Source organism: Nuphar pumila, chromosome 7 (assembly GCF_984573655.1).
Source record: "Nuphar pumila chromosome 7, dmNupPumi1.hap1.1, whole genome shotgun sequence".
In the NCBI taxonomy this organism is placed as follows: domain Eukaryota; kingdom Viridiplantae; phylum Streptophyta; class Magnoliopsida; order Nymphaeales; family Nymphaeaceae; genus Nuphar; species Nuphar pumila.
Genome location: NC_143255.1, coordinates 1,225,473 through 1,242,062, shown reverse-complemented (window position 1 = coordinate 1,242,062; position 16,590 = coordinate 1,225,473). Strand labels below are relative to the sequence as shown.

At 37.4% G+C, this 16,590-nt stretch overlaps 1 protein-coding gene across 1 annotated transcript in view; it reads left to right on the top strand.

The window, feature by feature from the left end:
• LOC149830789 (cysteine-rich receptor-like protein kinase 10) overlaps positions 1–16,590 on the top strand; it is a 29,705-nt gene continuing 13,115 nt past the window's right edge. Inside the window, exons 1-3 of the mRNA XM_090011824.1 lie at positions 1–76; positions 532–656; positions 2,054–2,264. Coding sequence (XP_089867950.1) covers positions 1–76; positions 532–656; positions 2,054–2,264 — 412 coding nt within the window. The remainder of the gene's footprint in view (positions 77–531; positions 657–2,053; positions 2,265–16,590) is intronic.

Below are 16,590 nucleotides of genomic sequence, written 5' to 3'. Positions count from 1 at the left end.
ATGCCTGATGGAGTGTCCAAAGGCTTAAATCCCAGACAAAGAACATTTGATTGGCAGACAGGCCTGGTCAAGGACGGTAAAATGTTTTCTTTTGTTTTTCAAAAGTGTCTATCCTGTCCTGCCCTCCCCTGTTTCGGGGGGAGGGAGAACACTCCCGAACATGAAACATTGTCCTAACTGTCCGTGCATCCCACGTTTGTGTAGGTGCATGGGCGCACGTGGGCCCTATTCATTGTGTGGATGGCTGTCATTCCCACAATCAAACACCTGCCGTTCTTTCTTCAAGCTGAATGGCACTTGAAGGACTGCGCGCGCAGCATCATGCACGATTTGTCCTGTGAGAAGATGGATTTGGATCAAGGAATACGTGAACTAAACCAACCAAAGTCCTCAAGACACTCAAGGAATTTGGTTAGTTTGCACATTCTTGGTCCATACCAGACAACCACAAATTTAAGCGATCAAGTTTCTGTTTTCAAGATTGCCTGCAATATTGATCCAATTGTAACATTAATTGTAAACTTATTTCAGATCATCTGAATAGAGAGGGTTCCATGGATACATTAATATTCGACCTGGTCACTATCGGAGCTGCCACCAACAACTTTTCATCAGAAAATAAGCTTGGACAAGGAGGGTTTGGCCCAGTTTACAAGGTTGTTTTCCTTTTTTCTGTATTTTGATTTGCATGTGGAATTAATTACAAATAGGCAGCACCACATAATTAGTTACTTATCAGAAGCCACTCGGTTTCATTGCTAAAACTCTTGTTTAATGTATTTGAAATTCCCATTAAAGGCGTAACTTTTTCTCCTTTTGTTGATAAAAAGAACTGATCTTTTCTTTTCTTGTTAAAGAGTTGCACGTTTCCTGCGTTTAAGTTACTTTTCTTTAGAAGAACGACGGTCAATGATAGGACCAAGTATGTTTTTTAACCAACTGAAAAAGGTTGCCGTTTGTACGTAGTAACCCCCATGATGTCAGGCAGTTTGTTTAAAAAGTCTAGGCTGGCAGCTGACTCCAATTTATCCTATATAAATTGGTTTCCTTTTAGGCTCTGTTTGGGAGCCGGTGTCAGAGAGGAGATGAGAAGGCAGATGTGAGGGGTGAACAGAATGAGCGATGACGCTGGAGTTAATTACATCCTTGTAAGGATATAGTTAAAAACGACCCATCTCCACTCTCAATACCACTCCCATGTTCAAAATCAGGTTTCCCAAACACCAGTGGCCGCAAGTGAGTAGGTGGGATTGATTAAATTTTAATCCCTTTCATCTTCAACTCCCAAATAGAGCCGTAATATATTCATAGTAGTTAATTCTGTCCATATGGTTGAGCTCTAGTAAAAGATTGAGTTTAAGATAATGATTTGACATTAAAAGTTTCAATTAAGATAAATAAAATGACAAATGTTTGAAATATATCTGTTTATCAAATAAGTTATATATTTGTCTTTCTTTTCTAAAGTAGCAAAATTATTAATACCAAAAGAAGCAAGATTAAAGCACATGAGTGCCATTTATACCATCTGATTGTGAAGATGAAAGCAACATTTTTAACCCAAGGGATCAACTTGTCCAATTTTCATCCATTTGAAAGAGAAGAATTAAGGAAGCATTTTTTGTTGCATTTGCAATGGCTAAAAGTGTGGAAAATATTTGAAAAGAAGCCAACTGTTGACAAAAACATGAAGGTTGACATGAGAAAGCATTGAGGAGGGACCTACACTTTTGAAATACGTGTTTGAGCACTAGAAGAAACAATTCATTTCAAAACTGTATACTCTCGAATCACCAGAAAAACTAAAAATAACCAAAAACAAAGAGAAATTTTAGGCTGGTACAATCATTTGTCATGGAGTGATGAGCTATGATGACAATGTTAGATTAACCATAGTTGTTTGAGTTTTAAGCAAGGCCATGGATGATCAGCCATATTTTGATGGTAGATATAAAGGCAAGAAGAATCATGAAGCTGCTATTGATACTAGAGAAAGAGAAAGTCATGAAGCTGCCACTGATGCTAACTAAATAGTATACACATTGACGTGCAGGGAAGACTGCCGGATGGTCAAGAAATTGCTGTAAAAAGATTGTCATACAGTTCAAGACAAGGTGTAAAACAGTTCGACAATGAGGTGCAGTCACTTGCAAAACTTCAACACAGAAACCTCGTCCGGCTTTTAGGGGGTTGCTTGGAAGGAGAAGAAAAGATGCTTATCTACGAGTACGTGTGCAATGCAAGTCTAGACAAATTTCTCTTTGGTAAGCCATTTTCATGTTTCTCTTGTTTTTACTTGAGAATAATTTGATTTTTCTTGAAAGAAGCTCAAAATTTATTCTGGTTGATATGTGAAAATACAACTGCGGGATGATTAACAATCACAGCAAAAGAAAGTAAAACAGAATATACATAAGAGAATCAGGGTTGCAAGCTTGGGTTAAAGGAAAAACTTAGTCCAATGGATGATCAGCATGAAAGAGAGTTGTGAAGTACCTGAATTTTCATCATTGCAAAAGCATGTGCCCTTTTGAGTTAACGGATTCAGGTAAGTAGTATAAGAGAATAATACGGTAAGACTTAAGTCAATGATGACCCCTTGAGGGTGATCTGGTGGCTAGCGAGATTAAGAGTGGTGCCTCGAGGTCCTCCTACCGACACAGCTCCGACGACACCTTCCTCTCCAGCCAACCATTCCCCTTAAAAGAAGTTTATGACCGTATCCTTGTATACCGAGATAACAAGGCATACAGGATTCTATTATGATAAGGATACTCGGTATCCTTGTTATCATGAACTTCTTTACTCCCTCTCAAGTTGGAGCAGACGGATTAAGGATGCCCAACTTGGTCTTGAGACGAGAGAAGTGATCAGTGCCAAGCGCTTTGGTGAAAAGATACACATATTGAGAGTGTGTGGGAATAAAACGTGTTTGAATCAAGCCACTCTGAATTTTTTTTTGCATGAGAAGACAATCAATTTTGATGTGTTTAGTGTGCTCATGATAAACCAGATTTGCGGCAATGTGAAGAGTTGCTTGATTGTTGCAATACAGTGTCATGGGCTGGGAGTGATTAATGCCAAGATCCATCAACAGGTATTTGTTTCATGTGAGCTTGCAGCATGCTTAGGCCATAGATCAGTACTCAGCTTCAGCCGATGAGCAAGACAGGGTGGACTATTTTTTAGTCTTCCAGAAAATAGGGATGTCCCCAATCATAATGCAATAACTGGATGCGGACCTCTGAGTGATTGGGCAGAAACCCAATCAGAATCGCAATAACCAATCACTTGGATGTTGCTTGTGAAGGACATTAAAATTCCTTCCTCGGGGCAACTTTTGATGTATCGAAGGACCCGAATAGTGGCATCCATATGCAGTTGTCATGGCTGACTACTGAATTGGCTTAGAATATTTACTGCAAAAACGATATCTGTATGGGTTATAGTGAGATATAATAACAATCCTACCAAATGTATGTACGGTCTTGGGTCTTTCAATAAGGCACCATCCTCATTGCTAAGTTTGATGTGGAATTCCATGGGTGATTTGCTTGGTTTGGCACCAAGGAATCCCATGTCATGAAGAATATCAAGGGCATACTTACGCTGAGAGAGGAAGATGCCATTCTTGGACTTGGTCACTTCAATGCTGAGGAAGTATTTTAAACATCTAAGGCCTTTCAGTCAACATTGCTGATTTATGTGTACTTTGAGTTGCTCGATATAGGTGAAATCATCTCCTGCAATAATGATGTTGTCCACATAGACTAGGACAAAGATGTGTGCTCCATGAGTGGTCTTTGAAAAAAGAAAATAAATAGTCAGCTTTGGACTGAGCAAAACCTTCTTGAAGCATATAATGTGAAAGTTTAGCAAACTAGATTCAAGAAGACTGTTTAAGACCGTACAATGACTTATGCAACTTGCAGACCTTATGCCTCCCCTGAACTGAAAAACCCGGTGGCAAGTCCATGTAAACCTCTTCATTGAGATCCCCATGTAAAAAGGCATTGTTAACGTTTATTTGATATCTATGCCAATGTTTTATGACTGAAATAGCTATCAAGCATTGTACAATGATCAGCTGGCAAAAGTCTCATTATAATCTGACCCTTCAATTTGAGTGTAGCCTTTGGCCACTAGGAGAACTTTATATATTTCAATGGAGCCATCAGAATGATACTTCATTTTGTATACCCATTTGCATCCAACTGAGTGTTTTCTTGCAGGTAAATCCATAATCGACCAGGTGTGATTTTCTTCCAATGCTTTAATCTCTGCAGTCATGGCATCATGCCAATACTGAAACTTCATGGCTTGGGAGAAGCCTTTGGGTTCTGGATATTGATAAATGGCACTTAGGAAGACACAGTGTCCCTTAGAAAAATGGTTATACCTCATAACTTTGGACAACTCATGAATTGTGTCGTGGTCCTTTTCTCTCGTATCAGTCGATTGGAGTATGGGAGCATTGGTGTAGCAACTGTAGTCTTTGAGACGTGGTGATGCTTGTTGATTTCTTTCAGATCTTCTGAGATGGACTTGAATGGGCTCAATGGTTTCAGGATTAGAATCGAGGTGGATGGGTGTAGGTGTCTCATTGGCTGCTCTTTCATTGGATTCTTGATTATCACAAGACTGAGGCTCAAAAATAGGAATAGGCAGAAGAGTTCACTCTTCTTTATTCGGAGCATGATGATCTTGAAAGGGAAAAACATTTTCATAAAACTTGACATTCCAACTTACAAATATCTTTTGTGTTTCAAGATTATATATACGATATCCCACTTGATCATATGGGTATCTTATGAACACTCTTTTGTGTGCACGATTGTCAAATTTGTGAGAGTAATGGATGTTATGAATATAGCATAGACATCCAAAGACACAAAAATGATCATAATTTGGAGTTTTTTCATAGAGTAACTCGTAAGGTGTCTTTCCTAATAATGGTTTTGAAGGAATGCAATTAATGATGTATGCAACTATTAAAACGCATTCTTCTCAAAACTTAATGGGTAGGGAGGCTTGAAATCTCAAGGCCCTAGCAACATTAAGCATATTTCTATGCTTATGTTCGACCACACCATTTTGTTGGGGGGTTGCAACACAACTATGTTGATGCTCAACGCCTTTTTTCTCTTAAAAAGGTTTGCATGTCACTTGAAAAAAACTCAATTCTATTATCAGATCTAAGACTTAAAATTTTATTGTTAAATTGATTTTCAACAATAGAAGAAATTAAGAAATTTGATCTGAACTATAGTTTCTGATTTATGCCGCATAAGGTGAACCCATGTGGTCCTAGAATAATCGTCAACAATGGTTAAAAAATATTGTGCTTCGGATAAAGAGGTGGTTTGGTACCCTTCCCAAATGTCACAATGGATAAGTTGAAAAAGGCTTTGATGAAGCAATGGATCCGCTAGGGAATGGAAGAAGGGTTTGTTTAGCCTTGTGACATATATCATAATGATCATGGGAAACACAACCATGCATTTTTTTATTATTTGTAAGAATTTATAATCTAGCTTTCGAAAGATGTCCAAAACATAAATGCCAAATATTGGAGTCAAAAGAAGAATTATTCAGGGAAAGAGTATCACTGGTCTCAAGAATGTAAAGTCCATCAAGTTGCTTACCTACTCCAATCTTCCACTTCAAGAGATGGTCCCGAAAAACACAATAATCATGACAAAAAAAACATAGCATTTGAGTTCTTTAATTAATTTTTTCACAGAAATAAGATTAAACTTAAAATCTGAAATAAAGAGGACATTTGATAGAAGAAGATTTGACGCCAAGCGGACACTACCCATGTGAGTGGCATGTGTAGAAGAGTAGTTTGGCAGTCCAATAGAGGGAAAGGTGGTGGTCTTAGGTGACATTAAGTTTGACAAAGAATTAGTAATGTGATCCATCGCGCCCGTATCTATGATCCAATGATCGGGCGCTATGGAGCATACGAAGGAAACATTGAGATTACCTATTAGGTTGACCGCAAGTGCTGGTTTGGAATTTTCTAGATTTATTGCAGCTAATATTTGATCAAGTTGTCCCTGGGTAAGTTGTTTGGTGCTTTGGACAGACTTATTTCCTTCAGAAGTTATAAAACTTGTGCTAGTCTGACTGCATTGACGAGCATTGGCCAGAGCACCAGATCGATTTGGAAAGTCATGGAGATGAAAGCATTTAGTCTTTACATGGCCAATTCTTCTGCAGTAATCACATTTTGGGTGGATATGATTCTAACGATTCTTGGTGTGATCTCATTGTTTTGAACATTAAAACCTTTTATAACTGCTGCCACAGGTTCTTGATTGGACATGACTATGAGGTCACGTTGTCTTTCTTCTTGCATGAGCAATGCAAAAGCTTTGGATATACTTGGTAATGGTGACATCAAGAGCAGTTGGATCCTTATAGCAGCATAGCTCTCATTGAGACCCATTAGGAATTGCATGAGACTTTCCTGGTCTTGTTGTTCATGAATGGCCTTGGTTGTTCCACAAGTATATGGTGGAATAGTCATATATGTAGACAACTCGTCCCACAATCCTTTCATCTTGGTATAGTAGGTTGCTACGGGATTTTGCATTTGCCTGAGATTAATAATCTCTTGTTGGATCTGGTATATGCTTGGAGCATTTGATTGGGAGAATAGCTCACGGAGCTCTGTCCACACTTCAGTTGTAGTTTCAGTATAGATAACGCTTGAGAATAAATTCGAATGCAATGAGTTGAGCAGCCATGATAAGACCATATTATTGCATCGTTCCCAGGCGGCAATGGTCCTTAGAGGGGAACTCAGTTTCTTAATAGACCCGTCGACAAAACCAAATTTATTTTTCATAGATAGTGCCATGGTCATTGCGCGGCACCATCTAATATAGTTATCGCTAGTCAATGGTTGTGATACCAGCGCCATGTCAGGATTATCTGAATGATGGAGGAAAAAGGGGCTCTCCATCTTTTCAGAGTTCAAGCTTGACGTACTTTCGACTCCGATATCCATCTATAAAGTAGATATACAAAAAGAAAATTTGGATAGTGGGCAAATATTGTAACAATGAAGATGTTGGAAGTAAAGATCAAAAAGAAAAAACTTGGACAGCAGATGCACAGATGATAGAGGGATGATCCAATCTTACAGCAAGGGAAAAATACACACTCCTCTGGAATACGATTTCTTGATAATAGCTATCTCTGATAACACAGATAAAAGGACAAGGCATACAAGATTCTATTATGATAAGGATACTCAGTATCCTGGTATCCCTGTATATCGAGATAACACGACATACAAGATTCTATTATGATAAGGATACTTGGTATCCTTGTTATCATGAACATCTTTTACTCCTTCACCTCCTCCTGCGTGACCACTCATCAGCAACATGCTTAGAAGCAACATCACTCCCAGACTAACCCCTCCCTTTACTAATCCCCATCCCTCAACCCACCCCAATTGTTCTTCTCGTTGTCGCTTTGACGACACCTCCCTCTCTGGCCAACCATTCCCCTCAACCTCCTCCAGTCATCCTTCTCACCAACAACATTTTTGGAAGCACCCTCTCTCCCGTCCCAACCCTCCACACCCCCCTACGGTTCCCTTCATTATCATATGTTCCCAAAACCTTCTTCTTTTTATTGTTTCCCCCATGCTAGTATCCTCGCCTTTCTACCCCCTCCACTCTCTTGCAAGGTCGACGACTTTTCAAGAGTCTCGGTCCTTCAATCAACCTGCATAAATATGCTTACTTTGGAAGATTGGCTCCTTTTTCTCAATTGTTGGTCCTTCACCTCACCAACCAGTCTAGGAGGTTGAGCAAGCGACCTCTCTAGCCTTCTCCAGATTTCTTCTTTGAGATCTCCTTCACGCTTGGGGACTGTATCTCATTGAATTCTCTCACCATTCTTCTGGTGGTAGAATTCGTAAGTAAATCCTTCACTATAGTATCATTGCATTTCCTCAGCCCCTTTTTTTCATAGTGTTTGCAGGACTTGAAGTGTTGAAAACAAGAGCACAACAAGTTGCAAAAGGACACAAAGATTAACTGCATAAGGTATTCAACTCAAAAAAACTTTTTAATAATATAAAGTGGAAGCACTACATCGACACACACATCACACTAAAAACAAACTATATATAAAAGATACCCACTATATGTAACTTCTCCTTCACATAAGGACCCATCATCCCATGACACTACTACTTGCGCTAGATGTTAGACACTTGCTACAAACTAGGAAACTAACAACCTAAACATAGGAACCACCACGCAACGTGGCACACTAACTTATCTCAAGTAACACCACTACACCATGTACTTCGGATGATCAGCATTCATGTGATGGTTGTATGTCCTACAAAATATTTGCATCATACTCTATCACTCCCCCTTAAAGCAAAACTCGATACACCCATAGTGGATCTGAACTTCATAAATTTTGAATAATCGAGCGCCTTTGTAAATCCATCATTAATTTGGTCATTTATGGAACAATACTTCATTGTTATTGATCCTTCAACGACAGCTTGTCGGATGAAATGGTGACGCAACTCAATATGCTTAGTTCTTCTGTAGAACACAAGATTCTTCGTCATGGCAATTGTTGCTTTGTTGTCACAATAAAGCTCTGTTGCATGTGCTTGTTCTTGGTGCAAATCATCCAAAATTCTTTATATCCAAATAGCTTGACATACGAATGCATTTGCAGCACCATACTCTGCTTCTGAGGATAAGAGAGCCATCGTTGCTTGTTTCTTTGACATCCATGACACAGTCCCTGATCCAAGGTTGAAGACGAATTCACTAATGCTTTTCTTGTCATCTACAAAGCCAGCCCAATCACGGTCAGAAAAGCCAATTAACTTGAAATTAGGAATCGATCGATACCAAATCCCATAATTAGTTGTTGCTCGAATATAATGAAGGATTTGCTTTGCCTCTCCAAGATGATGTATTGAGGGACAATGCATAAATCTTAAAATCAGACCAACTGAAAACACAATATTTGGACATGTCTATGTGAGTTATATTAGTCTCCCAACTAATCTTCTATACAACCTTTCATTAGCCTTCATAATGCCATCATGTATTGTTAATTTCTCATTAGTATTCATGGGAGTGAAACATGGCTTACAAGTCAATATATTAAATTTCTCAAAGTCTAAAGTATACTTTTCTTGAGAAATAAAAATGCCATCATCATTTTGTTAGACTTGAAGTGTAAAAAAATAATGTAACAACCTTAAATCTGACATATCAAATTCATGCATCATTTTCACTTTAAATTCTTCAAAAAGAGTACTAGATGAGCCTATATAGATTATGTCATCTACATAGACAGAAACTATAAGAAACTCAATACATGTTCCCTTTACATATAGAGTGTGTTCACTCTCACTTTTGTGAAAGCCACTTTGCATTAGGTATGAGTCCAATCTCCCATACCAAGCTCACAATGCTTGTTTGAGGCCATAAAGTGCCATTTTCAACCTATACACCTTCTCCTCTTTTCCTTTAACAATGAATCCTTATGGCTGGCAAACATAGACTTTTTCTTCCAAGAAGTCATTCAAGAATGCAGACTTTACATCAAATTGAAAAACTGACCATTTCATATGAGTTGCTAATGCCAAAATAATTCTAATAGTTTCAAAACGTGCAACAGGATAAAAAGTTTCTGAAAAGACTATCCCATATTCTTGAGCATACCCCTTAACAACCAGCCTTGCCTTGTATTTTTGCACACTCCCATCAACATTATATTTTACTTTATAGACCCATTTCACACCAATGGTATTTTGACCTATGGGTAGATCCACAAGTTTCTAAGTGTGATTCTTTTCAATGGCTGCCATTTCTTCTTTCATGGATCTCTTCCATTCTTGTTTCCCACTAGCATCCTCATAGCACGTGGGTTCTTCAACCATCAAGGCCAATGTACAAGAATCATAAATTTCTTTTATTGATCGTACCTTCTTGAGAGGTGAATCTGTGTCCTCACCACCATTATCGCCTTGGATGCCCTCATGCACAAGCTTGGATTTTATAGAGGTGCTTGTTGAAGCTTGTGAACTTACCACTTCATTTTCCTAAAGTGGATTTTGCAACTGAACTTTTAGGAGATTTAGAATCCAGCATCACATTATCAGGTACAAATGGGACATCCTCCATCATTGATGTATTTGTATCTTGAACCCAATTCTAAGAGCTTAATTCGTCAAAAATAACACCACGATGAATGATTAAACTCTTAGTTTTTGGATTATATAATTGATACCCCTTTGTTTTGTCACTATAACCAACAAAAATGCATTTCTCACTTTTCTTATCCATCTTGTTACGATCACTAGAGTCAATCAAGGGATAAGAAATACAACAAAAAATTCTTAAGTTACTCACATTTGGCTTTCGTTGCCACCAGGTCTCATATAAAGTCATATCACACACAACTTTTGTTGGAGATATATTGATTAGGCGCACTATTGTGCTTACTGTTTCAACCCAAAATTCATTTGGGAGTTGCTTCTCACTCAACATGCCTCTAGCCATTTTCATGATCATTTGGTTTTTTTGCTCAGCCACACCATTTTGCTATGGAGTCTTCCTTACTGTTAACTGCATGTGAATTCTATTTTGCTTGCAAAAATCTTCAAAGTCATTAGATAAAAATTCTCTCTCTCTATCTGTGCGCAAACACTTTATGACATGTTCACTATCCTTCTCTGCAAAGGCTTTTAACTCCTAAAATTTTTCAAATGCTTTTGATTTCTAAACAAGAAAAAACACCTAACTCATGCGAGTGACAATCTATTGTTGTTCAAAGATGAAGAGTTCATGGGCCCACAGATGACTTCATGAACTAACTCAAGAGTTTTTTTTGGCTCTTCATGCCTTTTTGATGGAAAAAGATAAATGATGTTGCTTTCCATATACACATCTTTCACAAATTCTATCACTGCATGTTACAAGTGGCACACCCAAAACCATGTTTTTGTTTCTTAATAATTTCAACCCATTATAGTATAGATGTCTATACCGTAAGTTCCACAAATAGAAAGTCTTGTCAACTTCGCCAATCAAGGCAACATCATTTACATGTGTAAATTCAAGAGGAAACATTCTAGTTGGTGTCATATTGACTATGATGAGAGGTTTAGTATCCGTCTTCCTTTTTTCTAATTTCACATATTCTATCATAAAAATTAAGTGAATAGCCATTTTCAATCAATTGCCCAACACTTAATAAATTATATGATAAATCAGGTATGCAATAAATATCATGAATTATCCTTTTACTACATGATTTAACTTCAACTTCAATAGTTCCCTTACCTTCACTTTGCATCTTTTGTTATTTCCAAACCAAACATACATTCTCATGGATTCATCAATATTTTGAAATTTATTTTTTTCACCCGTCATGTGGTTACTACAACCACTATTTAGAAACCACATATTATTGACCTTAGCTTTTAAATGAGCAAGGAAAAGGTTACCTTGTTCCTTTTTTTCAGCAACATTGGCTTGCTTCTTTGTTTTCTCTCAGCACTTTGCTTCCACATGTCCAAATTTCTTGCAAAAACAACACTGCTTATCCATGTAACTTGATCTTTGACTGCTTACATTATCAGCCCTTTGTTGACTAACATCACATCTCCCACGACCACGACCATGGCCTCGATATCCACCTCTGCCTCTTCCTCTACCTGCATATTTGTTCCATAAGGTACATTCACCACTTGTTTGATTGTTAGAAATTTTTGCCTTGGCCTGAAATGCATGTTCAATGTTTTTCTCGGTTGGCGTATTCAACCTAGCCTCATGTGCTACAAGAGAGCTCATCTGTTCATTAATAGAATAATCACCTATATCCTTAGATTCTTCTCTAGCAGTGACTACTCTAGATTTTCTCTACCACCTTTTTATCTTCAATCATTTCTCCAAATGTTATCATTTGATTTGTGGTAGTAGATATTCTAGAGAAAAATTTTTGCACGAACTCATTTTCTTTCATTAGCAAGGTTTCAAATTCTCTACGGAGGGTTTAAAGTTTTACAGTAATTACCTTGCTATCTCCATGATAGACTTTCTTCAAAATATTCCAAGCTTCATTCGACTTGATGGCTCCTACAATTCAAGGAAAAATGCTCTCATTTACAGCTTGCTGCAAAACAAGAAAAGCCTTCTCGTCCCTTTTGTGCAATTCCTTCACTTCATTTGCTTTTTATGTTGCCTTTAAGCTTTGTGCCTTTACAAAACCATTTTCAACTAGATCCCAAAGATCTTGAGATATAAAAAATGTTTTCATCTTAATACTCCAGAAGTCATAATTCTCTTCACTAAAAATAGGTACCAATGCATGTGAAAGATTCATAGTATTCAGATTCATACCATTAGACATCATGAATCACACCAAGTGATTACAAATAGACTTGAAGATCCGGCTTCGGCAATGATCTTCGTGACACACAAATATGCCAAACTCAATCCAACCTGGCTCTAATACCATAGTGTTGAAAACAAGAGCACAACAAGCTCCAAAAGGACACAAAGATTAACTGCAAAAGATATTCAACTCAAAAAAACTTTTTAATAATATAAAGTGAAAGCACATCGACACACACATCACACTAAAAACAACTATATATAAAAGATACCCACTACACGTAACTTCTCCTTCACATAAAGACCCATCATTCCATGCCACTACTACTTGCGCTAGATGTTAGATACTTGCTACAAACTAGGAAACTAACACCCTAAACATATGAACCACCACACAATGTGGCACACTAACTTATCTCAAGTAACACCACTACACGATATACTTCAGATGATCAACATTCATGCAATGATTGTATGTCCCATGAATGAAATATTTGAATCATATTCTATCATGAAGACCCTTCTACCTGGCAAACTGGTTTTTGTCTAGGTGTGCAATCACTCTTGCCAAAATCTATGGCTGTCAGGATTTCTTTGACGCCAGCTGCCTCACTTCTCCTCTACCAATGTTTTCTCAGTCACCCCCTTAGTTTCCCAACCCCCAACTCCTCATCTTTTGTGCACACCAACATCATCCCCACCTCGAGAAGGAAGAAGATGTGATATGGCAATCATTTCCATTATGGAGCTTTCAACAAAAGTCTCGTTGGCAATGAAATTGTCATTGGCTCATCCTCTTACATCGCATCCCTTTGGTTATTAGCTGTTATGTTAGAGGATCCACCTTATGAATTATTGAAATGCCTCCCTGCAATTCATGCCTCTATCTACTTCACTTTTGAGAATGGAATCAGGCAACCCTTTTATGCTGGTAGTAATATATGGATCGACCACCTCAGCTAGGAAAGAGAATTTCTAGGCGGATTTGATGCTTCTCGCCTCCAGCAACCAGCATCTATTCCTAGTGATCAGGAATTTCAATTGTGTACTCTCTCAATCCAACTGCAACAAGCCCATGTTGCTACTTCAAGCAGACTCTGCCATTAGAGACTTCTTATTAGCATTGCACCTGGTTGATCTCCCTCTAGGCTGAGACCGATTCTCTTGGTAGAACAAGCAATGTAACCCATGTCTTATCATTTGAATCGGGTACTACTAGGTCAGCAATTCTTAATGCTAGTGTTGGACATCACTGGCCATATCAACTCTTGTACAACACCGCTTGCGAGGAGGGACATTCTCCCAAACTTGCATTGCTGCGTGCTCTAACCTTGTCTATCATGGGCCTCTATCGTCACCATCATTTGTTATTATAACGTAGGCTTCCGAGCTTCTCAGTTTGACATTATCTATGGAGTGGAGTGAAGATGGAGCTAAATTTGTCCATGCAATGTGTTTGATTTCACACTACAAGGATATAGGTCAATAACGATGACATATCTCGTGTCTATTGACCTATTTCTCACCACAATAGGCCTATAATGGTGAGAATTATCGTCAATGAGTCATTGAAAAGAATTGGCCTTTGTTGAGTAATAACAGGTACATTTATAGCACATCGGTAAAGGGTGAATCAACACCATTGAAGAATCTCGTTGGAATTGAGAACACCAATAATAGCATGGCAATCTTTAACGGTGAGGTTGTTTTAACGGCGAGTATTATCGCTGTTACAGGCTATAACGGTGGGATCTATAGCTCATCATTATAGGCTGCAATGGGACGAATCAACTCACCATTATAGGCTGACAAAATAGGAATCTGACCTATAACGGTGAGACAAGGATCTCGCTATTATAGACTATAAACCTGTAAGCAGAAAAGAGAAAATAAGTTTAAATAAATTTTTTTTACATTCAATAAAAACAAGTAAATAAAAAGAGTTTAGAAACACACTTTAAATATTCACATAAATAAGTAAACAAAGAGTTTAGAATATTCAGGTGTATCCTTATGTAAATCAAACTTATCTTGCACCAAATTATTAAAATATAATTAGCAACACTTTTTTAATGGATTAATATGTTTATCAAAATATAGTTAGGCAATATATTTATATAAACTACATCACGCAATACCATCTTCTCATCTTTTAGGACCTTCTTCCATGAACTGTGAGTGAGTATGTTTTGCGCCCTGATGATGCACGAAAGCCTCCTAGAGAGTATGGAGGAGTTCTCCCCCATGACTCCTTGTGTCCTAGGCTTGATAGTTATTGAAGTCTTTCATTACTTGATTTTCTTGTCATGGTCTATATATTTGTTCTTCTCATATTTTCCCTGAAAAGATTTTGTATTTGCTAATTTATAATAATAAAGAAATATTAATAGAAATGACAATAATAAATTGTTAATTATACTAAAGAATTACTATAATATTTAACTAAGGCCACTATGGACTGCTCTGGAACTGCAGTGACTTATAGTGTGTTGGGGGGCACCTCTCTCTCCCTTGAAGTATCACCCACTTGTGATCTAAAGTTGATCCCGTCTAGGTGTTCACCTTAGCTGACGGGTGGTAAACCAAACTTGTGAAAAGAAGAACGCCCATGTTCTCATCGTAAATAGGCCATTTGTTAATTTCATGCAAACAATATTAGATCATATTACACTCCATAATTGAATCATACAAGAATGTGCACTATCTAGGTTAACAAACAAGAATATTAACTATCAAAACCCTTTCAATCATTCTCTAAATTATCTCAATGTAATGACATGAAATCTTTATCGATGGTATGGTGACGTAATGAATCAACCTCTTCACAATTGGCCTCCTAATATGGTTTGTTGTTCTATTCTTTATTTTGTTCAGCTGAATATAGTAGAATCTCGTACACATTGTTTGGTATTATCTTCTGTGTTATATGTGTTTTGTTATTTGTGAGATATTTAATATAAAATACTTACATAACTTAAGAGGCTAAAATAAAAGAATCCTCCTGGTATGCTCGATGAGACCTATTGACACATGTAAAATATTTGTCCTTACATATATACCTATTATCAAACCAATCACATCTAAACATATATACCTAATTTTGTCTTATGTATTTAAATCCAATAATAAATTTTAGAATACTATAATAGTCTATTTTAGGGTCCCCTACATCGCCTGTACATGTAATCATTACCATAATGTTTTGAAAACTGTGGTCTTCACCTCGAGACTGTGTATGAAACTTGATTCTGTTCACATAACAAGTTCGATAGAATTGTTATTCACGCTCAGGTCCTCTTGTGATACTTGATAATTCTTGCATATCATCCCTGTGAGATTGTAGAAACCAACTTGTGAACTCTTGGTCATGTCGTATTATAGTTTCCTAAATGTTGCTTGTGTTCTCTTAGATATGGCTCAAATTCAACACAGTTATCTAGCACATATTGAAGTTCTCTCACACATTTTGAATCGCAAAGTATAGTTGGTAAACTGCCTTCAGATTTCATGAAAATGTCATATGAGAATACAGACAAACTGGGTGACCTTGCGGTGCTAGGCCTATCATCATGCTGATCTTGACTATTAAATCTACTATCAATACCACTAAGATATATTAAGCAAAAGGTCACACATTCTGTTGAAATATATACCTCAGCAATGAAAGCTTTCGCTTGTGCTTTATTCCTTATAGTTCACTTTAATCTACTAAGGAATTTCTTAATCTGATACATCCAATGATATTGTACTGGTCCAGCAAGTCTGGCCTCACGTGATAGATGAATGACTAGGTGCACCATGATGATAAAAAATATAAGTGGAAAAATCTTATCTAAAGCGTATAGGATTACTGAAATATTTTTCTTCATCTATGTCAAAGCATCTCTTCTTAACGTCCTTGCATACAACAATATAAACATATCACTTAGACGGATTAAAGGCATGCCGATTGTCTTCTTTAGATATCCATAAACTGTAATAGGAAGTAAGCGCTGAAAGAAGATGTGGCTATCATGACTCTTCATTCCAGAAAATTTAGCATCGTTTATGTTTACACATCACCCAATGTTAGATGCATAGCCATCGGGAAACTTCACATCATTCAATCAATTAAAAAACTCCTTATGCTTACTCAAAAAAGTGTAGTGTAGATGTAGTTTCTTCAGTGTTGCACCGCTTTTGTCTAAGT